General features: G+C 42.8%; 3 protein-coding genes across 7 annotated transcripts in view; 2 read left to right on the forward strand and 1 right to left on the reverse strand.

Annotated features, from left to right (window-relative positions):
• The window catches only part of ccdc33 (coiled-coil domain containing 33), a 280,780-nt gene extending 269,230 nt beyond the window's left edge, over positions 1-11,550 (reverse strand). The window contains exons 1-4 of one of the 2 annotated variants that reach the window (XM_048617213.1): positions 11,287-11,550; positions 10,669-11,029; positions 8,081-8,523; positions 5,063-5,230 (exon numbers count right to left, since the gene is read on the reverse strand). In XM_048617213.1, the coding sequence (XP_048473170.1) occupies positions 5,063-5,230; positions 8,081-8,523; positions 10,669-10,939 (882 nt within the window). In that variant the 5' untranslated portion in view covers positions 10,940-11,029; positions 11,287-11,550. The remainder of the gene's footprint in view (positions 1-5,062; positions 5,231-8,080; positions 8,524-10,668; positions 11,030-11,286) is intronic. The other variant, XM_048617212.1, reaches the window with a different exon arrangement.
• The window catches only part of LOC109929142 (dual oxidase 2-like), a 702,670-nt gene that overhangs the window by 554,053 nt on the left and 123,156 nt on the right, over positions 1-25,461 (forward strand). The window lies entirely within an intron of this gene.
• The window catches only part of stra6 (signaling receptor and transporter of retinol STRA6), a 50,875-nt gene continuing 40,435 nt past the window's right edge, over positions 15,022-25,461 (forward strand). For 2 of the 3 annotated variants that reach the window (XM_048617214.1, XM_048617216.1), the window contains exon 1: positions 15,022-15,131. The gene's annotated coding sequence lies outside the window, so the exon portion shown is untranslated. Of the gene's footprint in view, positions 15,132-24,295; positions 24,344-25,461 lie in introns of all 3 variants that reach the window. The other variant, XM_048617215.1, reaches the window with a different exon arrangement.

Raw genomic sequence — 25,461 nt, forward strand, 5'->3', positions numbered from 1 at the left:
CTCCAGCATCTGCAGTTCCTACTATCCCTAAGCATCCTATGTCCTTGTTTGTTATGTTCTGACTGTACTGCTTGCTAAACAAATCTTTTAACTGTATTTAGGTACATTTGATAACAATAAATCAAATCAAATCAAATCAAAAGGGCTCTCCAATTCGTCCCAATCCTCTTTCGCCAGTTTTCTGCAAGTTTCCTTTTCAAACCTTTGTCAATTTCCCATTGTATCTGGTTCCGCCATCATTTCAGGAAGCACATTCTTGATTATCCTAATACAGAGTCAAAAGGTCTCTGCATTTCTCCTCTGGATCATTTGCAACTTTTCTTTTCCTTAATCTTTCATGGGATCTGGGTGTCACAGCCCAGGCCAGTATCTGTTGACTATCCTAAATTGGCCTTGAATGAGGTGGCTTGCTACACCTTTCAGTGGGAGGTTATGAGTCAACTGCATTGCTATGGATCTGGAGTCACATGTAGACCAGACCAGATAAGGATGGCAGATTTCCTTCCTTAAAGAGAATTAGTTTTCGCAACAATCAATCATTGTTGTAATGGTCATCATTACTGAGAGTAGCTTCCAAACTCATTGAATATAAGGAGATTGTGGCATTGTGGTGATTTTGCTAGACTAGTAATCCAGACATTCGGACTAGCAATCTGGAGAAATGTATTCAAACCCGTCAGGGCAGCTGGAGGAATTTGAATACAATAAATAACACTGGAATATAGAGCGAGTCTCAGTGATGGTGACCGTGCAACCACCATCCCCTATTGTAAAAACTCATTTGGTTTGATAATGGCCTTTAGGGAAGAAAATCTACCACCTTTACTCGGCTTGAACTGTATGGGACTCCAGATCATTCTCTGAAATAGGTATACCAAGGTATTCAGTTCAAGGGGCAATTAGGGATGAGTGTCATAAGCTGGTCTTGCCAACGAGGCCAGACTGGGTAACAATGGCAGATTTCTTCCCCTGAAGGACATTAGCAAACCAGATGGGTTTTTATAACAGTTGATGATAGTTCAATTGCCCATTACTGAGGCTAGCTTTCAGTTGCAGAGGTTTTTGTTTTATTAATCAATTGAGCTTATTAGCTGCTGTTAATTGAACCCACCTATCCGCAAGGATTGCTAGTCCAGTGACATTATGATATCCCAGCATTGCCTGTGCTGCACTGAAAGGCAAGAGAGTGTTTTTATCACAACCTTACAGTGTCTTACATTGCTACATTCCAACAGTGACCCATTTCAGAAAATACTTTGTTGGCTGTAAAGCACTTTGGGTTGTGCTGAGGTCATCAAAGGTGCTAAAGAAATTCAAGATTGTTTTTATTCACTCATGGGATGTGGGCATTGCTGGCTGGGCCAACAGTTATTGCCTGTTGCCCTTTGAGAAGGTGATGGTGAGCTGCCTTCTTGAACTTCTGCAGTTCATATGTTTAGGTACATCCACAGTGCCCTTAGGGAGGGAGTTCCAGGATTTTGACCTAATGACACTGAAGGAATGGCAATATATTTCCACGTCAGGATGGTGAGTGGCTCAAAGGGGAACTTGCAGGGGGTGGTGTTCCCATGTATCTGCTGCCCTTGTCCTTCTGGATGGAAGCGGAGAATAGGTTTGTAAGGTACGATCTAAGGAACCTTGATGAATTTCTGCAGTGCATTTTGTAGATGGTACACACTGCTGTACTGAGCGTCAGAGGTGGGGGAACTGAATGCTTGTAGATATTGTGCCAATAAAGCAAGCCGCTTTGTCCTGGATGGTGTCAGGCTTCAATGGTAACCTAGGCGACATTCATAGTCAGAGATTCAATGATTGCAACGTCATTGAATGTCAAAAGAGTGAGAGTTAGATTCTCTCCTGTTGGAGATGGTGATTGCCTGGAACATGCGACACATTGCTTTCTGCACCGGCAAAATAGAGTGAGGTGCTAATCAAACCGGAAAAGCATGAGGAAACAAATTTAAGCATCCTTTGAAATGCTTCTATTCCTGTGCCTCCAGAAATAGGTCCACAATCAACAGGCTGGGTGCATTGAAAAAGAATTTTGGAAAAATTTCAGGCAATGACACCAGGACGCAGAATAAAATTAATATTATTCCAGGAGAACTGCAGCCACTGAGGGCCAGGTTGGTGCAAGATACAAGTGCTATCAGCATCCACACACAATAAATGTCAGTTTTCCCAGCGATACCCACATTCCTCGGAATGAATGATGAAACTGACAGAGAACAATCCAGGTTGCATTTTAGCCTTGCCATTAAGAAAAGAATCAGATGTGGTTGGGAGGAGGGAAGGGAAACTGACCCATAAATCCAATTATTTTGTAAGTGACTGTCACAAGGTTCATTGATTACAATTTGCCAGTAAACGAGGTGAGATTGATCTACTTCAATGCATAACAAGCGCTCCCTCGTCTTTGGCAGAGGTTTTACAAAATGTGTTTTCTGTGAAAGCAACATTTCAAGGCCACATTTTTTAATTGAAATGGGAAAAGTATTGTGCAGAGAAACAGAAGCCCTCCCCATCTGTTTTTGCCTCCTTGATGGCAGTGCTCCTGCTACCTGAATGCAAGGCAGCAAAGGCTCAGCACCTGTCCTCCTGAGTTCTATTCTCCTCCTCCCTGACTTTCTGGAGTATAGTTGCCCTCTGATACAGCCATTGAATGTAGAGCAGAGTAGTTTCTAAGTAACTAAAGTGATGGCCTAATGGATTTTATCACTATACTCACTATACTCACTTCTGGGGACCTGGATTTGAATCTTACCTTGGCAGATGCTGGAATTTGAATTCAATAAAAATTCTGGAATTCAGAGTATAATGAAACTGTTGTCAATTGTCAGGAAAAGAACTCGTCTGGTTCATTATTGCCTTTTAGAGAACAAACTGATGTTCTTATCTGGTCTGGCTTATACGTGGCTCGGGGAGAGGGGGGGAGTCTTATTGGAACATATGAAATTACTAAGGGAACAGATAAGATAGAAGCAGGAGGGTTGTTTCCACTAGAGGGTGAAACTAGAATTATGGGGCATAGCCTCAAAATAAGGGAGAGCAGATTTAGGACTGAGCTGAGGAGAAACTTCTTCACCCAAAGGGTTGTGAATCTGTGGAAGTCCCTACCCAGTGAAGCAGTTCGAGGCTGCCCCTTTGAATTTTTTAAGGTAAAGATAGATTTTTGATCAGTAAAGGAATTAAGGGTTAGGGTGAGCGGGCAGGTAAGTGGAGCTGAGTCCATGAAAAGATCAGCCATGATCTTATTGAATGGCACAGCAGGTTCGATGGGGCAGATGGCCTACTCCTGCTCCTATTTCTGATGTTCTTAAGTAGACTAAAAGCAATGACTCTTAGAGTCATATAGTTGTACAGCCTGGAAACAGGCCCCTCAGTCCAATTTTTCCATGCCGACCAGATATCCTAATCTGATTAAATGCCCTCTGGGCAATTAGGGATGGTCAAAACGTCCATATCCCATGAATGAATAAAAACAAGTAGCCATCAAACAAAAAATGGCCAAGTCCACATTTATGTTTCTCTTACGTATCCTCCCACTCACCTTCATCTCACCCTATCAGCACTCTATAGAATCCCTAGAAACAGGCCCTTCAGCCCAACAAGTGCACACCTCAGAGCATCCCACTCAGACGCATACCCCGATAACTCACATAAGCTACATATCCCTGAACGCTCTGGGCAATTTAGCATGGCCAATTCACCTAACCTGCACATCTTTGAACTGTGGGAGGAAACTGGAGCACCCGGAGGAAGCCAGCGCAGACATGGGGAGAATGTGCAAACTCCACACAGTCAAGTTGCCCAAGGGAGAATCAAACCCAGGCCCCTGGCGCTGTGAGGCAGCAGTGCTAACCACTGAGCCACCGTGCCACATATAGTCTGACTAATTCCCAATGTAATGCACTTACATTATTCCCTCAGCTACACATTCTTCAGTCTCTCAATGCCCTTTCAATGATAATATGGCCAGAACTTCAAAGGCTGGGTTTTACATTGGGTGCAGTGTCCCACCCACCTGGGTATAAAACCGAGGCTTAGCCCCCTCCACTTGGCTGGCCCTCCCTACATCCCAACATACAGCCTCGCACACCTTTAACAGCCTGGAGGGAGACCGTCCACTCTTGAGGAAGAGGTCCTGCCTCCAAGAGCTGCCCACCTCCCCCACGTCAAATGGCCAGCAGCTCACCAGTCTCGACATCACCACCAGTGGCCATTGCTGGGACTGCAGGTTGTCCACGACAGAAGCCCACTGCAACGGAATCCATCAGAATGAAAAGGTAGTGGTGAATTGGACACTGGGCTAGCAATATAGAGTCCAAGATAACAGCTGGGGCTGTAGGTTAACATCCTATCATAGTCAATGACAGAATCTAAGGATGATCAAGAAACCATTGCCAATTATTGTAAACAACCATCTGGTTCACTAATGTCTTTTAGGGCAGGAAATCGGCCATCCTTACCTAGTCTGACTTGCATGTGACTCCAGACCCACAGCAATATGGTTGTCCCTTAATTGCTCTCTGCCCTAGCAAGCCAATACAGTTCAATTGGCAATGGGCATCAAATGCTAGTCTTGCCAGTGATGCCAACATCCCACAAAAAGAGCAGGAGAATTTTTAAATCAAGATGTTACGTGGGACAAAGAGCCAGTGGATGGTGGGGGGGTGGGTGAATGGTTTGTGAGCCAACACAGGGGACGATGGGGGTGGGGGTGAATGGTTTGTGAGCCAACAGGGGGGACGGTGGGGGGAGACAGGTCTCACTGTGCAGCAGAATTTTGGATGACCTCATGTTTACCTCAGATGGGAAACCGAGCAACAAAAATAAACTATCCATGTGATCCAGGAAAGGTCCAATATCCCCAGCCTGTTAGGGGAGAGAGTTCTAGGCTTCCACTACCATTTTTGTGCGAAAAAGAATTTCTCGACATCACAGTGAATGACCAAATTCAAAACTGTGTCTCTTTGTTCTTGCCCACACACCCTTTCAAATCTATTCAAATCTTGAACACCTCAATCAGATCACCCCCTTGAGAATCTCCATGGTGACTCACGTGTGTGTAAGGAGGTCCTTCAGGCATCCTCACAGGAGTACCCGCAGGTGACGAAAGATGGAAGCTGGAATCACTTGGCAGCCGTTGATGTCTGGTACACACTTCTGCTAGACTAGGAGACGGACTTTCTTCAGGAGGCCTCGCATTGGTTTCTTCTACAGTTTCATCCTGCGGATGAGGTGTTGAAACAAAAGAACACTAATAAACATTAAATGGTTAAAATCCTGGCCCTCCCTCCTCTGTGGATGAACCTGTACCACATGGGCTACAGTGATTCATGAAAGCAGATCATCTTCAGGGTCATTAGGGATGGGCAATAAATGCTGGCCCAGCCAGTGATGCCCTCAACCAATGAACAAACATCAGTTGAAAGAGACAGGGAGCAGTGATCGTCAAGGAACTGCCCTCCTTCAGGTAGAAGATGGACCTGGCAAGATTTGGCAAGGAATTCCCCAAAACTGGCTAGAGAACAGAAAGCTATCATCATAAGCAGCTAAAATGACACTCGGTACCACAAGTCCCTTTTGCAAGGAGGTGGTGGTCTGTCACTGGACTGGTAATCCAGAACTACAAGCTAATGTTCATAGGACATGGGTTCAAATCTCTCTCATGACAGGTTGTGAAATTTGAATTCAATAAAAATAAGGGCGAGTTAGCACTGATACCTCACTGCGCCAGGGACCTGGGTTCGATTCCAGCCTCGGGCGATTGTCTATGTGGAGGTTCTCTCCGTGTCTCCATGAGCTTCCTCTGGGTGCTCCGGTTTCCTCCCACAGTCCAAAGACATACAGGTTAGATGGATTGGCAACACTAAATTGCCTCATAGAGTCCAAGGATGTGCAGGCTAGCTGGGCTAGCCACGGGAAATGTGGATAAGATTGGGGGGCTGGATGCGGGTGGGATGCTTGTCAGAGAGGGTTGGTGCAGACTCAATGGACCAAACTGTCTCTCCATGCATTGTAGGGATTCTATGAAAAGCCAGACTAGTGGTGACCACACAGCTTCTGTGAACTGTGCTAAATAGCCTGTCGTGTTTACTAATGTCCTTTAGGGAAGCAAATCTGCCAACTTTACCCAGTCTGGCCTCACATGTGGTCCAGACCTACAGCAATGTAATTTACTCTTAACCTCTGAAATGGTCTAGCATGCCATTCAGTTCCAAAATGATTAGGGTTAGTTAATAAATGCTAGCCTTGCAAGCAATGCCCACATCTCCTGAACAAATAAATGTAAAACAAGCTGTATTTGGCTATTTAAACTCATGTTTCTTAATAAACATATTCATCAATCTTAAAATTATTTACAAATATTCAGCTGGTATCTGTAACAAAATCTTACAACTGTCTTCTGGTATTTATAAATATTACACACAAGCGTTAGGCAAAAGCTAGCCAAATGTTTGGCCAGGCCTGGCCTTTTGTGATGATCGAATAGATTCTAAGATGATAATAATTTACAAATTGTCAGCAGAGGCTTAGTATCATCAAGCATCAACACAAAAAATTGGTTTGCAGGCGTGATACAGTGTGGACCTGGAGGAACACAGCACATCAGGCAACAAAGGTGTAGGCTCAAAACAATAACTCTCCTATTCGTTTAATGCTACCTGACCTGCTGTGTTCCTCCAGCTCCACACTGTATCGACTCTCACTCCAGCAACTTCAGTTCTTGCTATCTCCTGGTTTGCAGATACAACCGGTAATTAATAAGGCAAATGGAATATTGTCCTTCATTGCTAGAGGGAAGGAGTTTAAAAACAGGGAAGTTGTGCTGCAGCTGTATGGGGTCCTGACGAAGCTACACCTGGAGTACTGCGTGCAGTTTTGGTCTCCTTACTTTAGAAAGGATGTACTGGCACTGGAGGGGGTGCGGAGGAGGTTTACTAGGTTGGTTTATGAGGAGAGATTGAGACTGGGATTATATTCATTGGAATTTGGAGGAAAGAGAGGTGGGATCTTACAGAAACATATAAAATTGTGAGGGGAATAGATAAGATAAGGAGGTTGTTTCCACTGGCGGGTGAAATTAGAACTAGGGGGCATAGCCTCAAAATAAGGGGGAGCAGATTTGGGACTGAGTTGAGGAGGAATTTTTTCACCCAGAGGGTTGTGAATCTGTGGAATTCCCTGCCCAGTGAAGCAGCTTGAGGCTACCTCGTTGAATTTTTAAAGACAAAGATAGATTTTTAAACAGGTAAGGAATTAAGGGTTACAGTGAATGGGTAGGTAAGTAGAGCTAAGACTACAAAAAGATCAGCCATGATCTTAATGAATGGCAGAGCAGGCCATTTGGCCTACTCCCGCTCCTGTTTCTTACGTTCAAAGGATGGTTAAGAGTCAATCATAACGTGTCATTGGAATGCTGGGTGGGCCAGCCCAGGTCAGGGTGGTGGGTTTCTCAGCAGATGGAATCTTGCCAAGATCGGTGATGTCTTTTCAACGTGGCCACCACCCTCTGAAAGATGTTAGGGCAAGAGGTGGGTTTCCACAACATTCTTCACACAAAGGGTAGTGGACACCTGGATCTCTCTCCCAGGAAAATGTCTGATAGGCCAAGGATGTTTGGAAAATCTCAAAATCAGCATGAATAGAGTTTTGAAGATAGTAGGAACTGCAGAGCCTCTCTGCTCCTATGATGCTGCTTGGCCTGCTGTGTTCATCCAGCCCTGCAAGCCTCTCTGCTCCTATGATGCTGCTTGGCCTGCTGTGTTCATCCAGCCCTGCAAGCCTCTCTGCTCCTATGATGCTGCTTGGCCTGCTGTGTTCATCCAGCCCTGCACCTTGTTGAATAGAGTTTTGTTAGGCTTAGTTCTTAAGGGTTAAGGAGCTACAGATAGGTGAAGTTAAGATGCAGATCAGCCTTCATCTAATTGAACAGGTTGGAAGGGCTGAATGGCCTACACATGCATCTATATCTCACGTTACTACTTTAACAACTGAGATTCACAACCCCTCTGCCACTGGAGACACATCTCACATCAATCAAACAGAAATGCCATTGATATATTCAGCTCGTTACCTGAGGGATGGATGAAGGCGATGTTGGAGTGGGCGCCTGTTGCTGTGGTGACGCAGTTAAAGGCGCGTGCAGTGCTGGCGGGTGTGAGCCTGGGGTGATGAGGTCAGACGGCCCTCCCTCCTCACGCAGCAGCATCGAGGAGTCAGTCTGGGACACCATGTCCTTCGGGAATCTCACCATGTGAAAGGACACGTTACATGCCATCCTCCCACAATGCATTGTGAGCTCATCGTCCTGGACACGTAACAGGGCCACAATGATGCTGTAACAGTAAAAGTCCTCGTTTTCCTTTGCAAAAACATTTATTCTGGGGGCGTTAGTGCGCGGATAGATGGCAAAAAAGGCCTCTCCTTCCTTTGTTCCACTCCTCAGGGATGTGCCAGTTACTCGAAAGGCTTCAATGTGTAATCGTACATCATGGTTCTTATCATTTTGACAGTAACCTGTAGAACAAAGAAAAGTTTTGCATTTTTCTTCACCACACTTTCCCCAAGCTTAGATTCTCTGAAAGCACTGCTCGGCTAATTATTTCAAATCATGATTACAATTGGAAAATTTGGCATCGATTTACATAAAGTAAGCTCCCTTTAATAACAATGAAATAAATAAGAAGATCATCTGTCTTGGGGGCTGGTTTTAGGGTAAATATTGGTGTGAACCCCCACTTCTATTCTACAGATAGTACCCAATGGGTCTTTCGCACACACAGGATGCTGCTTTCCAATATCATCTGAAAGACAGCACCTCTGGCAATGCTGCAGTCACTCAGTGCTTCATTGAAGTGTCATGCTAAATCTTATGCTCAGGTCTTTTAAGTGGAGCTTAAACCTAGCACCAGAGGCAAGCCTGGTACTCACTGAACCACATAAAGAATCAGTAGTGTGCTCTAACATATTTTCCAATGCAGGACCCTTCACGACCCACATCGAGTCCACCGGTAGAATACTGATTATCATGGGGAGACTGTGACATGACCAATAGGGTAGAAGATGTTGTGTTTTCTTTCTTCTTCTCTTTGTGCTAATGAACAGATGAACACCAAAGCGCCAATGAGGCAGGAGGAGCTGAGTAACACTTAAATACATGGATTCATTATTAAACAATTGAGAAGGTGGTAGCAGCATTACAAAGCTGGTGAACTATGTGTGGCTCCTCCCAGCAAACTAAGGCAATCTGAATCACATGTTACATTTCATCATATTCCCCCCTGCAGTAATTTATACAGAAAACACGACTTTGCCCACTTAAAGGTGTACCACAACACTGGCTGGCTGCTCCACTTCTCCCACTGAAGTCATTGGAGAGAAACTAGAGAGAGGGTTTTAAGTGAAAGGCCAGGCAGTGGATTGGAATTCTAAAATTTATTTTACATATATAGTGGAGTAAGAGCAACAATAGCTTTAATTGATATAGCATCTACAACATAGTAAAACATCCCAAGGGGCTTCAAAGAAACATTATCAGAGAGAAATTGAGCTGAGGCTCATTAGACAATATAAGAGTGGGGGTGGGGGGAGGTGGACGTTGCACTTTTAAAGAAGATCTTAAAGGAGGAGAACGAGGTAAAATAGCCAAGAGGTATAAGGAGGGTATTCACAGACAGCGATCCCAGGAGTGAGCCCTATATGGGCATTGAGGTTCCCTGCCATCTGCAGCGGTGTTGAGAGTAGGGGAGATAAAGCCCGTGCAGGAAAAGCATGCCAAAGTGGTGGAGATTGAGCCCTCGCAAGAAGTTCCAGCATGGCCAAGCGCTTAAGAAAGACTGTAAAGTTTAACTTTTAGCTTTATTTCTTTGTTTTTCTACTTAACCAAGCTGACTGTAATGTTTAAGTTTTAACTTTCTTCTTTATTTCTTTCTACTCTGTTCTTTACTTAGGTACTAGTACCAAAGATGGCACCATGCATGGCAACATTGTATAATTTTGCATTTGCGTACGCCTGACAATAAAATCTAAATCTAAACTTCGAGCTCAGGCAGCTGACAGCGTCACTGGGGACACACAAAAGGCCAGAATCACAGGAAGTGCAGATCTCAAAGGTTTGTGGAGCTGGAGGAGGTTATAAAGTGAGGGAGGGGTGAGGCGAAGGAGGGATTTGAGGATAAGGATAGGGGTTTTCAATGTATGCATTTTTCAATAGGGTAACAATGTCAAGTTCATGAACACAGGAACAGCTGGCAAATGGGACTTGGCACGAGTTTAGGATACGGGTAGCAGAGTTTAGGATGAGCTCAGGTGCAAGGTAGAAAAAGGGGAGCCCTGAAAGCTGTGGATAGGCCCTCAGTATTTGAGAAAGCAATCTAAGAAATCTTTCATCATATTGATAGCAATAATGACAAACTAACCCTATCTACATGATGTCAAATGGGCCATTAGGGATGGGCAATAGATACTGGACCAGCTCAAATCTCTTGACCAAAGAAATGCACTACTTGAATTTTTAATGTATACATCATAAAATATAGAAACAGAAGTAGGCTATCCAACCCAGCGAGTCTGCTCTGCCATTCAATGACACCATGGCTGATAGGATCATCTCCACTCCACTTTCCTGCCTTTTCCCCGTGACAATTGTTAAAATAATTTTACCTTTAGGAAGCCTGAAGATGAATTTTTTTTTGAGGACAGCCTGGATTTCATTAACATTGGTCTGTGCAATGACATCAGTGGCTCCTGTGTTGGTGGATAACATATCACCATCATTCACTTGTAGCCGCACCCCTGTCCCAGAACCTTCCAGAAGTGGGTTTTCCACTGTCAGTCTCAAGATGTATCGTCCCACCTCATTAAACTGAACATTGATGATTTCAAACTCAAAGTCAAGCTCCTTGTCTTCGATTCTCAACCGTGACCTATGCATACTTCAGTCTTTTTTCTTTTTGCAAAGAGCTTTTGCAACTGCTCTCCCCACTTCAAATGCCACTGGACAGAAACAAAATTCAAGCAGGTCCTACAACAGAGACAGAGGGAGAAAATTTAAACATTGCTGCGCTTAAGTAATGCGAAAGGAGTAACCTTTCCAGGTCAAATGTCTTTTTTCTTTCAAAAGTATACTTTATTCATAAAAAATACTTTATGTATATACATAGTCACAAACGCAGTTCGGTTTTGTACAGTAGCAGATGAAGAAAATGAGCAACATTGGAGTGTGACTGTAACCAACAAACAAGCCAAAGGCATCTCTTACTTGTACAAGACTATACTTACATGCATTTGAGGCACCAGGCAGATCTGATAACTGAATGGATGCCCATTTAATTTCAGCAGGAAGACAGATCCTAATGGTTTCCTCTGATCCATTGCTTGGAAAGACAGCTACGAGCAACAAAAGAATTCACAATTCACTCAGTGTAATATTACCTGTGCCTTGACTGCAGGAGGAATGCTGCCTCAAATGGAATGGTAAACAGGCACTTTGTACTGAAATCCAAAAGCAGCCCTTGATCTCAGATCGCCTGTTTTTGGTTTGGAAATGCGATTCACACAACCTGCTCAGTTTGTTGTCGTGAATCCAGGCAGCAACCACTAGCCAATCAAACTGCTGCACAAAACAAACAAAGTAGACTTCAAAGTCATAATGGATTATATGTCTTTTCACAACCATGGTGATATATTATACAAAGGCTGGTTCCTTTAGCTGCCAATGTTAAACTTCAAACACACCTCGAAGGTGCACACAGTTAAAAATGCATTGACCTGCGTTCCATCTTATACTTTCAGACTTTGCTCTCACTGATTTTAGCCAAATGGGCTTTGATTAATCCTTTGATTAAAAACTCCATCCAGTCTGGCATACTCTGGGCCCATTCCTTTGCTGTAGAGCACAGAAATAGACCCTTCGGTCCAACTCCTCCATGCTGACCAGATATCCTAAATTAATCTAGTCCCATTTGCCAGCATTTGGCCCATATCCATCTAAACCTTTCCTATTCATGTACCCTTCAAGATGCCTTTTAAATGTTGTAATTGTACCAGTCTCCACCACCTCCTCTGGCAGCTTGTTCTGTAATTTACATTTATATAGCACCACTAGTATAGTGCAACATCTGCATGAAAGTATTTTTCCAACAATCAATTCATGGTCATCATTAGGCTCTTAATTCCAGATGTTTATTGAATTCAAACTTCACCATCTGCCATGGCAGGATTTGAACCTGGATCCCCAGGACATTACTTGCCTCATTGGAATAATAGTCTGGCCATCATCTCCCCAAATGTGTGTGTGTGTGTGTGTGAGGTGGGAGAGTGGCGGTGTGCAGAGGGTGGTGGGATAAGGATGTGTGGAGTTGGTGTGTAGGGGGAGTTATGAATTGTGCAAGTGTGCGTGTTATGAGTAGGTGTATGAGTGTGGGGGTGTGTCTGTGAGTGGGAGTATGGAGGATGTGAAGTGTGAGTGCGTGAGAAATGCAATGTGAGACATTAATTGTCTCTTCACCACCAACAAAGAGGAATCAGCGAGCTACTCCCCTCTCATACAAACATACAGAATAGCAGCATAAGTACACATTTGGCCCCTCACACTTAATCCACCATTCAATAAGTATTTTTTTAAATATTCCTTCATGGGATGTGAGCATTGCTGGCCAGGACAGTATTTATTGCCCATCCCTAATTGTTAAGAGTCAACTACATTGCTGTGGGTGTGGAGTCACATGTAGACCAGGTAAGCCAGCTTTTCTTTCCCTCAAAGACATTAGTGAACTAGATGGGATAGCATGAGCTGCAGATGCTGGAGTCAGAGATAACACCGTGTGGAGCTGGAGGAACACAGCAGACCAGGCAGCATCAGAGGAGCAGGAACATTTTTCTGAAGAAAGGTCCCAACCCGAAACGTCAGCTTTCCTGCTCTTCTGATGCTGTCTGGCCTGCTGCGTTCCTCCGGCTCCACACTGTGTTATCAGTGAACTAGATGGGTTTTTATAACAACAGAAGGCTGGTTTTTTATTTCTGGATTTTATCGAATTGAAATTTCACCATCTGACCATGATAGGATTCAAACCGATATCCCCAGAACATTATCCTGAGGTTTGGGATTACTCATCTAGAGACAGCACCCCGATCCCATCACCTCCCTGTAAATAAAAACAAACCGAAAGAATTGCGAATGCTGGAAATTAGGAGGATAAATAGAAATTGCTGGCAGATCTGGCAGCATCTGTAAAGAGAAATCAGAGTTAACATTTCGGGTCCAGGGACCCTTCATCAGAACCTGAAACATTAACTCTGATTTCTCTCCACAGATGCTGCCAGACCTGCTGAGTTTCTCCAGCAACTTCTATTTTTGTACCTTCCTGTAAATGATGTATTTGTGTTTCGAAATCCATATTCCCATTTACCTTAATAGCCTTTCATTCTGGTGTCTAACAAGAACAAATTATCGTAGACCCTTCTGGTGAAGGGTCACACCGGTCTTAAAATGTTAACTCTGCTTCTCTCTCCACAGATGCTGGCGGACCTACTGAGCTTCTCCTGCACTTTCTGTTTTTGATATAAATTTTTGGGCGTTGGTTGGGGGCATACAGCATATGAAGCTGAGATAGATTCTTGATTTGGGGAATCAAGGTTATGGTAAAAGGATGGGAAATTGGATGTGAGATATGTTGGATCTGCCAATGATCCAACTGAATGGTGGAATAGGTTTGGAGAGCCAAACAATCTACTCCTGTTCCTATTTCTTATGGTCTTATACAAGTTACCTCAGAGTACAAGGAGATCTTGATCAGATGGGCCGATGGGCCAAGGAGTAGCAGATGGAGTTTAATTTAAATGAATGTGAAGTGCTGCATTTTGGAAAGGCAAATCAGGACTTATACACTTAGTGGCAAGGGTCCTGAGGAGACCTTGGGGTGCAGGTTCATAGTTCCTTGACAGTGGAGTCACAGGTAGACAGGATAGTGAAGAAAGTGTTTGATATGCTTGCCTTTATTGGCCAGTGCATGGAGAACAGGAGTTGGGAGGTCACATCGTGGCTGTAGAGGACACTTTTGGAATACTGCATTCAGTTCTGGTCTCCCTGTTATAGGAAAGATGTTGTTAAACGTGAAAGATACAGAAAAGATTTACAAAGATGTTTACAGGGTTGGAGGGTTTGAGCTATAGAGAGAGGCTGAATAGGCTGGGACTATTTTCCCCGGAGCATCGGAGACTGAGTGGTGAACTAATAGAATCATGAGGAGCATGGATAGGGTGAATAGCCATGGTCTTTTCCCCAGGGTGGGGGAGTCCAAAACTAGAGGGCATAGGTTTTGAGAAGGGAAAGATTTAAAAGGGTCCAAAGGGGCAACTTTTCCACACAGAGGATGGTGCCTCTATGGAATGAACTGCCAGAGGAAGTAGGAGGCTGTTACAATTACAACATTTGAAAGGTATTTGGTTGGGTACATGAATAGGAAGGGTTTAGAGGGATATGGACCAAATGCTGGCAAATGGGACTAGATTAATTTAGAATATCTGGTCGACACAGACGAGATGGACCGAAGGGTCTGTTTCCATGCCGTATAACTCTAAATGTTGCTTTCCTTAACTGTGGTATTTCTTGCGAATTCTTCTGATGAGTGGAAGACTAAACAAAACCTCGACAAATGCATATCTTCCCCCACACCCCCTCCCCCTCCCCAGCAATACCCAAGCCAAAAGGTTATGGTAAAGCAGCTGAAGGTTTTCAAAGAGAACAAAGTAGCTGAAAACTACTTTTGTTTAAGTTTTCCCCTTGCACAAACCTAGCGCACAAGATAAGTCATTGGTATAAGCGCCACACCCACTGGAACATTTGCCATTGTGTATTCGGGAAGACAGTGCTACAGAACAGTCACCAAAGCAACAGATCACCTTGATCCACCGCCACAGCCAGTGTACCTGGGCAATGGAGCACATCCTCTTAAAGTGCTCCTCCTCCTGCAATGGGTTATGTAACACGGAGTGGGAGGGGGTGGGTTGCATTGGGTGGACTTTACCTTTAAGACTCAGACTCTCGGGAGGTTAGGGACTTCAGAAGCCCAAAGAGACGCTTTTGGAAGGGAGCCTTGTCTTCTGCTGTTGTCTAATGGAAAGAGGTAAACGGCAACGTTATTATATATATATGTTTATAAAATAATGCAGTTGATAGTTTGTATTGCATCATTTAGCTTTATATTATTTTGGAAACCAATGTACAATTTTCCGGATGTAACTAAGTTGTTTACGGAAAGTGGATAAACTTGTGTTTTCTTGATTCAACTCCCCCCCCCACCCCCCAATACGCACACAGACAAACTTGTTTTCGATAACTAAATTTCACAGTGCGACAAACAAGAGTTTTTGTTCAGTGCAAATCAAACTGAACTTTATCTTTAAAGTGCCCCTCATCGGTTGTGGGAGTCGAAAACTGAGGCAGAAATAATATGTTGGCTAGTCTGAACTGAAATGGATCGAAGGTGTGCTTCGATTTAATTTTCTCGTTTTCTACCCACCCCCCCAAAAATTTCCCAGAGAGAAGACGGAGTCTCCAACTCCACTGGAGAATGAGGATGGCAATGCATTTAAAACGGGCAGTGAGTTTTGCTAAACAGTCTGGGAGGTTAGTTTCAGTTCCTTGTGGTGGGTGTAGGGAGGGAACGGTCATGAAACATGCTTCGGGAAATTTATTACAAACTATTTGTGTTCTGAAATATGAACAGCTTAGTGCTGGAGATATTCAGCAGGTCTGGCAGCAATCTGGAGAGAGAAAGCAGAGTTAACATTTTGAGTCATTTATGACTGGGATATAACTCTTGTTTCTCTCTCTCCAGAGATGCTGCAAGACCTGCTGAGTTTCTCCAGTACTTTCTGCTTGTATTTCAGATGTGCGGCTTTCTCAGTAGATTCATAGAAGCTGTACAGCATGGAAACAGACCTTCTGGTGTAACTTGTCGGTGCTGACCAGGTATCCTAAATTAATCTAGTCCCATTTGCCAGCATTTGGTCCATATCCTTCTAAACCTTTCCTATTCATATACCCATACAGGTGCCTTTTAAATGTCGTAATTGTACCAGCCTCCACCACTTCCTCTGGCAGCTCATTCCATACATACACCACCCTCTGCATGAAAAGGTTACTCCTTAGGTCCCTTTTAAATCCTTCCCCTCTTAGCTTAAACCTATGCCCTCTCGCATTGGACTCCCTTATCCATGCCTCTTTTATGATTTTATAAATCTCTATAAGGTCACCCCTCAGGCTCCAATGCTCCAGTGCTTGGCTTTATTCACTGATGTTTTTCTGAAAGCTTCCGATATTTGGCTTGCAAGCCAATTGTTCACTCTTAATGTACAGCACCTACTCGGGCCATTCGGCCACATGACAGTATGTTCAAGGCAGAGACGGATAGATTCTTGATTAACAAGAGAGTCAAAGATTAGATTTTAGGTTTTATTGTCACGAATACTCAAGTACAGGCGTACAGTGAAAAGTGTATAATGTTGCCACACATAGTACCATCTTAAGTACCTAAAAAAAAATAGATACAAAGTAGTAAGAGAAACAAGAGTTAAAACATTAGGCATTACTCCATAGAGTAGTAGAAGAATAAAGAAATAGGTAATAGTTTACTTTAATATCTTTCGTAGTTTGAACTAGGAAAATAAAGGAATAAGGATTATTTGGGGGGGTGCAATGTAAGACGGAATGTGGAATTGATGCTATAATCAGATAACAAATTATCGCATTGAATTGCAAAGCAGGCTTGAGATGCCAATGTCTCATTCCTGTTCTGATTCATATGTTTCTCCTCAATTCCATTCTCTCTTGTATGTTTATATACCTTCCCCTTAAATAAGCCTGTGTTATTTGCTTCAGATATTCCTTGTGGTAGCGAGTTCCACTTTTTTCTGGGTTAAGAGGTGTCGTCCAAGTTCCACGTTGGATTATCAACTACCTTATATTCATGGCCCCTAGCTTTTTTTCGTTCAGGTTGAGCTATTTAATGGCACTGATATTCCACCAGTTGAAGATTCTAGCACCTGGGTCACAGTCTCGATTAACCATGATCTTATTGAATGGCAGAACAAGCTCCAGGGCTGAATGGCCTGCTCCCGTTCCTATATTTCGAATATTTCTAAGTTATTGAATCTTGGTCTAATATATAGAAACTATTGGGCCACCATCTTTGTATAGCAGAGATTTGTTTAGTTTTTCTGATTGTTGTAAAATCTCTCAATTCTGGTCATTTAGAAGTGGACAGATTTTAATAAGTGAGGGAATCAAGGTTATGGGGACAAAGCAGGAGAGTGGAGTTGAGTGATATAACAAGGTGTGGAGCTGGATGAACACAGCAGGCCAAGCAGCATCAGAGGAGCAGGAAAGCTGACATTTCGGGTCTAGACCCTTCTTCAGAAATGACAATTGTTGAGGATTATTAGATCTGCCATGATCTCTTTGAATGGCAGAGTAGATTGGATGGACGCAATAGCCTATTTCTAATCCTATGATTAATGGCCTTTTTCTTGCTTTTTATCCTGTACCTCTGCGTCTTTGATACAGAACCCAAAAAGTTTGCGCACTACTCAGTGTCCAGCGATTTACGTGTCCATCACCTTGGCACCCATCTATTTGTGTTGTGTTCCGTGCCTTGCAATGTTTATCATTTTTGAAAAAGAAATGTTCTGCCAAAGTTTAAAATGTAGTTATTAATTGACTACTGTTTGTGAGTGACTGACCTACAAAGCTTTTATTTGATTTCTGGCTCCAGTTACACTGCACACTGTGAACAGGGAGACAGCCATAGACAGTTTATAAACTGTTTACAATTATTTATCGCCCAAAGCAGTTAGTAGTGTCCTCTGTCCTCGGAATTAAAAAGGTTGTGGTTTTGCATCCTACTCCAGAGACTTGACCTTAAATCTAGGCTGACGCTTCCAGTGCAGTACTGAGGATTTGTTTGATTGCCAACGTGCCATCTTTCAAGCGAAATGTTAGACTAAGACTTCTTGGGTGGTATATAAAAGATCCTGTGGCCCTTTTTTTTAAATAACACCAAGAAGTTCTCCCTGACATCTGCCTGTCAATTAACATGTGAAACCAGAAAATCATGCTGATTTGGGAGCTTTCTAGGTGCACCTTGGTTACCACAATTTCTACGTTACAACTGGGACCACACTTATACTTTATTGACTGTAAAGTGTCTGAACATCCTGAAAGCTGCTATAGAAATGCAGGTACCTTTCTTTAGGGGGAGAAAAAACCTGTATTACATTAGCATTTTAAGTTATATTCATTGGTGACACTTGACTCCTAATCAGTCTCTTAATGGTTACATAGTAAAATATCTTTTACAAAACAGTTACACACTGAGGGTTACATCCCTTGAAATCAAAGATCAGGGAAATGCAGCAACATTTTTTTAAAATGTTACGAGGATCTGATGATAATCTTAAATATGTTCTTCAAATAATTCTGTTAAAGATATGTTGTTCAAACAGTGAGACATTCTCGACATTCTTAATGGACCATAAAGCCAGCTTTGTTTTAAGTAGCAATTGTACTTCACACAGTGTGGCTAGCAAAGTTTCTTTCTAATACTTAAAAGTTTGTTGCATTTAAAGAAATAATTTAAAATTCCAATGCTGTTTTATTGAAGGAATGTTTACTTTGCAGAACAAAGTTTCAGTGTTGTGGGAAAATATTAACATTTTACTGTTTTTTGCACCTGGCAGCTCCTACCAAAATCGTTGGTAGCACAGATTCCTCTTGGAGTAAAATTCCCTTAATCTGCCCTAAAACAGCAATTCAAGATTTTCCCTTTAACACTACAGATGAGCATCTCCAATTTTCATTGTTCCCTCTGCTATTATCTCCCTAAATCTCTCTGTCTCTCGGTCAAGAAGCTTCTTAAAACCCCTCTTTGTCTGAGCAAAAGTCACCCATCTTCCTTATGTGACTCATTGTCCAACTGTATCTGATTATGCTCCTGTGAAGTGCTTTGGGATTTTTACTACATAAAGTTGTTCATAGTATCCCTTCAGTGTGGAAACAGGCCATTCGACCCAAAAAGTCCACACCAACTCTCCGAAGAGCATCCTACCAAGACTCCCCCCATCCCACCCCTTACTCTATATTTCCCATGGCTAATCCTCCTAACCTACACATCCCTGGACACTATGGGCAATTTAGCATGGTCAATCCACCTAACCTGCACATCTTTAGATAGCGGGAGGAAACTGGAGCACCCAGAGGAAAATGTGCAAATTCCACACAGTCGCTGAGGCTGGAATTGAACCCAGGTCCCTAATGCTGTGAGACCGCAATGCTAACCGTGCTACCCTAAAATGTTGCTTAAATAAAAGTTGCTATATCAAAATTATGGGTACTGGTGGTGTGCATCCACAATAATGGTTTGGGAATACTAACTCAATCTTGGGAGCCCTTTCAGATGCAGGAATATTGGGAGACAGAAAGGACTTCAGATGCTGGAAGCTAGAGTCGAAATATGTGGAGCTGGAAAAGCGGAGCAGGTCAGACAGCATCCGAGGAGCAGGCAAATCAACGTTTCAGGTCAAAACCCTTCATCAGGCCTCTAAAAAATATTTTGAGTCTGTTGAGGGAAGCAAAACATCACCTTTACTTCTGAAACATTTTACTGTTTATTGCTTTCCCTTGCGGTCCTGTGGCAAGATGCATACCATGTGATACTGCATTACTTTGTGTTACAATATATGCTGTGTCTTGTTAGCATATCACACAGTCTGACTTAGTCCCTTATACAACAGTCATCATTGTGGATGTGGAATAAATACATAAAGAAATAATTTAGAATATTTAATTGTATTTGAAAAACCTATCTCATTCACCAGTGTCCTCTAAGGAAGGAAATCTGCTGTCCTTACAAGGCGTGTCCCACATGTGACTCCAGACTCACAGTAGTGTGGTTGCCTCTTAACTACCCTCTGGACAGTTAGGGATGGGCAATAAATGCTGGCCTGGCCAGAGACACCCACATGCCATGAATGATCGTCAAACATGTTATACTGAATGTAGAAACAGAGGTTGGCCATTCAGCCCTTGAGCTTGTTCTGTAATTGGTAAAATCATGACTGATCTGTTTGTGTAACAGATTCCACATTCCCATTTACTTCCCCCGATAACCTTTGATCCCCCTCTGAAAAAGAATCCCTCTACCTCCATTAAAAAATATTCAATGACCCTCACCTTCACCACCTTCTGAGATTGAGGATCCCAGAGGCACTCAGAGCAAGACATTCTCTTCATCTCTGTCCTAAAGCGTTGACCCCTAATTTTAAAACCGTGCCCTCTCGTTCTAGCTTCACTCATGGAAAGAAATATCCCTTATTCATCTGTTTTGTGAAGATCTTACATACTACAATCAAGTCAGTCCTTGTTCTTGTAAAATCCAGTGGAAACAAACCCAGTCTGTCCATCCTCATAACAGACCTACTCATTCGAGATATCAATCTTGTAAACTTCTCTGAACCATCAACAGTACGTTTACGACAAGGAGACCAAAAATACACACACATTCCACTTGTCACATCTTCAATGTAAATCAAGTACGTGAGGGACGATCAACTACTTTGGAGTGCAGTCACTTGTTTAGGCAGCAATGGTAAGATTCCATAAATAATGACAAACATGTGTGGACGATGATATATAGTACAGGCTGTACTGTAGACAGGTTCTCATCCACCGTGATAGTGCTACAGAGAAGATTAGCCCAGCTGCTGAATTTAAAAGGTTGTTATGAATTGAGGCACCCCCCACTTCCCCTCTCTCACTTGGAGGCTGCACCCCCTTCTGAACTTGGTGTTGGTTGGGGGCTTCCTAATGACCCTCCGGCTTTGAGATGCTGCTCGCTGTCCCTAAATTGGGTGGCAAGGCCACCCTCCAGCAACTTGTTGGCCAACTTGTAGAAAGTTTCTCCTTGGTGACCGTTCTCCACACAGTGCAGAGTTGTGACCCTTGTTTGACCCCAGCAGCCAAGTGCTGGGAATGTAGTCAAGTGGTGGGAGTCAGCCTTGAACCCGCAACCTTTTAACCTGGAGGAGACAGTGGTAACACTGGACTAAAGCTACAGATCGTGTGATCAGATAAGTAGCAGCATAAATCAGATGCCTCTAGGAAGGAGACATCAGCAGACCTCATGACCTGGTGGATTTAAGCCACTGTTGTGCAGTAAATTAGCCACATGTGGCTAATGGGTAAACCAGAAGTGTCTGACCAGTGATTTAAAAAATGTGTAATAGATGGCTGTTAAGCATCTGAGCTTAAGGTTCTTATATTCACAGTGACTGAACTCTAACCTGTTTGTGCACATGTGATAAAATGGAAAGCAGTGTTGGGTCATTGTTGTTTGATGTGACACGCTTTCTTACTGAATCAGTAGATGGTGCAAATAGGAGGTTGAGAGGCGACCTGATAAAAATTTTAAAAATAATGAGAGGTGTAGAAAGAGTTAATAGTAGTTGTCTTTTCCCTAGGATGGGGGATTTCAAGACTAGGGAGCACATTTTTAAGGTGAGAGGAGAGCGATTTTTAAAAAAAGACATGAGGCAATTACACAGAGGGTGGTTCACATGTGGAATGAACTTCCTGAGTTCAGTTACAACCTTTAAAAGACATTTGGATAGATACATGAATAGGAAAAGTTTGGAGGGATATGGGCCAGGAGCAGGCAGGTGGGACTATTTTAGTTTGGGATTATGTTCAGCATGGACTGGTTGTACCAAAAGGTCTGTTTCTGTGCTGTATGACTCTGTGACTCCATATAAAGTAAATTCAACCTGGATTTTGAGCGCCTGAAATGCTTTAGACTAAAATTTCATGGGATTAGCGTGGAATCCATGCCTGTGACCAGACCATAACTGTACAAATTGTGTTCTCTGGAATTCAACAGTTCAAGGGGCATTTTGATCAACATTTTGAAATTATTAAAGGGAAATGGATCGGGTAGACTACAAGAAACTATTTCCATTGTTTAGGGCATCTACAATTGGAGTAAGTTTAAAAATTAGCCCTAGACTTTTACAGACTGGAACTAGGAACACATCCTCATGGAGATGGTAATGGGAGCTTCTAGAAATACCAATTAATGCCGGATGAGTTCATTTTAAAACTGCAATTGACAGAGTTTTTAGTAACCAAGTATGGTAAGCAACAGGAGGAAAAGTTGAGTGTTGGTGTTATGGACCAGATCAGATCCCCTCAAAATATTTTAAGAATGTAGCCTAGTCACTATTTTAAAGGTAAATGTGAAGTGCTGTGTTCCAGGTACAATGCGACTGGTCAAACTAGTCGACATTAAGCAAAACACCAATATATTTAAACATTATAGTTAAAATACAAACAAAAAACTTGGAATAACTTAACTATTGGAAAACTTAACCAAATAATAGATACGGTACCTATTACTAATTAACTGTTCCACTATAGTAACAACCCAAAAAGGCAAATTCAGACATCGATTCTCACATGCAGTTCTCCAATCCAGGAGGAAAAAACATCAAAAGAAAATTCGGAGGAAATAGCAGCAAGAAGATGTTCACTGAGGCTTCTAACTCTTTTGAGACATCAAAGGCTTCTGCTTAAAACAAAACCCAAAAACTTTTTTAAAAAAAAACTAGAAGGCCTGGTCTGTGAGAGTAGGCCACATCCAGGCTGCTTCCATCGTTCCAACTTCAAAATAAAACCCCCAAGGCCTCTCAAATTGTTTACTTTCTTCGAGACAGCTCAACACCTCTGCCTTACAATCTCTCTTCAAAACAAAAGCCAGGACAAGATAACCTTTTAAAGTGACAGTATCATCACGATGGAGTTAATCCCAGAGCACACACGGAATGGTGTATTTTGCTTGAGAAGTCAGTTCCAGTCATTCGCTATATTGCACAACACCGCTTTGGAACAGGGTTCCCTTAACTGCAGGGCAGGGACCTCAGCTGGGGTCGCCGGATAAAATTTTGGACTTCTAATTTTTTTTTTCTCTACGAACTGCTCCACATCAAAAATGTTCCCCCTGTTCCCTTTCATGACTTCCCACTCCCACCACATGATTTATCTTCTCTCTCAGTTCTCACTGAGTGGTCGTGAACATTTTCAAGCTTCTGAATGGAGTCACAATGAGTTGTTGGGCGGGGGGGGGGGGGGGGGGGGGGAGCGGTGCAACGTTTTAGGAAGCAGTACTCTGGAAACCACAAACTCTGCTGAGATGCTACATGAACCAATGATCCCCAGCTTCAATCCTTGGCCTGTACTGAGTTGGGATTGTGGCAACTGTTCCGTTCTCCAAATTATTTTTAAAGTATATCTTCTCACACACTTTTTTCCCTTTGGCCTTTGTCCTTTTGGGGAAGTGGTCGAAGGATTTCCCAGGCTGATTACTAACCTTTTGAACTACGCTGTGAATATTCTCTCTAAAGCTGACAGTCCTGGCCTGGGAATTGAACCTGGAGCTTCTAGCCCAGGGGTAGGGACACGACCCATTGTGTCACAAGATGTCCTTTCTCTAAATTGGGCAGTAGGAAGAAATAATTTGGGATAGAACATATTTAAAAAAAAACAAAATGTGAACTGTTGCTGTGCATGGAATTAAATCATGACGAGTCAATGTATTATCATCCACCCAAAATGGTTGATTTAGGGAAAGAAAATTGAACAACTGAAGTATTTTTCTTCGAGAAAGTCTTGGGATTGTTCAGTGGGTTTATGACCTTGCCTGCATTGCAGTCTAGTCCAGGTCATAGTTAATCCATTAGTTAAAGCTGATATGATAGAACAGCAAACACTTGACTGTGATCCTTTGCTAATTGTTAGGGTTATGCATTTGAGGGAGGGGAAAATATACTCCAACTTCTTTAATCTTCGGAAGTGGTAATAATGAAAACTTATTGGGTGTCGCAATCTGTGTTTTAACAATTTTCACAAGAGTATTTTATCATTGCATTTAAAAAGTGAGGATCTAACCAGTGCGTATGGAGAAGACGCTGTCTGACCTATCTCTTGCACCACAGGACAAGTGATAGAGTTTGTACCTCAGTTTTCCTTCATTTCAATAAGGGTGTGTAATTCAACTCTAACACAAATATTTACACGGAATTCTGGAATGTCCTCTTTTAAACTCTCAACGTTCTGCCCATTTATCTCCAATGACAAGGTATTTATTGTTTTAGGGTGCTTCAGAAAACAGAATCTTGTGTAAAAAATGGTTTTGCTTGGCTTCAAAGACTTTTGTTTATTCAGTGCCTTTCTTGACCCCAGGTTGTTCCAAAGCATTTTAAAGTCATGTACAGGATGTGACCCTTACAGGTAATCTGCTTTTGATGATGTTGAGTTTTAGTGATAATTACTGGGGGTTTTCAAAATTATGCCACAGGAGCTATGTTTTAAACATCCACCTGGGGAGGTGACACGCCAGTGGTGTTATTGCTGGACTGTTAATCCAGAGACCCGGACGGGGGACCTGAGTTTGAATCCCATCATGGCAGATGGTGGAATTTATATTCAATTTGTAAAAGATGGAATTAAGAGTCTAACCCATTGCGGAAAAGCCCGTCTGATTCACTAATGTCCTTTAGGGAAGGAAACTGCCATCTTTACCTCTGGCCTACATGTGACTCCAGACCCATAGCAATGTCGTTGACTCTTAACTGCCCTCTGGTCAATAAATGCTGATCTAGCCAGCAACACCCACATCCTGTGAATGAATTTTTAAAAAAGTAATCCCAAATGCAATGTTCATAGAATCCCTACACTGTGGAAATGGGCCATTTGGCCCAACGGGTCGGTACCAACCCTCCAAAGAGCATCCCCCTACCCACCCCCCTACCCTATCCCAGACCCACCTCCCTACCTTATCCCTGTAACCCTGCATTTCCATAGCTAACCAACATAACCTGCACATCCCTGAATGCTATGGGCAATTTAGCATGGCTAGTCCACGTAACCTGCACATCTTTTTGGACTGTGGGAGGAAACGGAGCACGCGGTGGAACCCCGCACAGACATGGGGAGAATGTGCAAACTCCACACCGTGTCTCCCCCCCCCCTTTCCCCGAGGGTAAAATCACACTCCGGTCCCTGGTGCTGTGAGGCAGCAACGCTAACCACTAAGCCACCACGCCATCCTAAACCCATTCGCTTTTTGTTTTTTTAAAAAAAGAATCCTTTATCCCACTTTGTATTACAGTCGTTCCAGATCACGGATAACTGGAAATTTCCGGTTCTCTTCTCCAGGCATTTTCCTATTTATTTAGAATGAATAAAGTTCCTCATTTCGTACTCTTCTTATTTTTGTATTTCTGCCAATAGCTGTATTAATGGACAAATTAGCGACCTGGAGCTATGCTATTACCTCTGCACTTACACCATGACATCCCTACACATGACTGAAAAGCCATTGCAATGTATAATGTTAATATAAAGTA

This window comes from Rhincodon typus, chromosome 36, assembly GCF_021869965.1.
Source record: "Rhincodon typus isolate 14 chromosome 36, sRhiTyp1.1, whole genome shotgun sequence".
NCBI classification, from domain to species: domain Eukaryota; kingdom Metazoa; phylum Chordata; class Chondrichthyes; order Orectolobiformes; family Rhincodontidae; genus Rhincodon; species Rhincodon typus.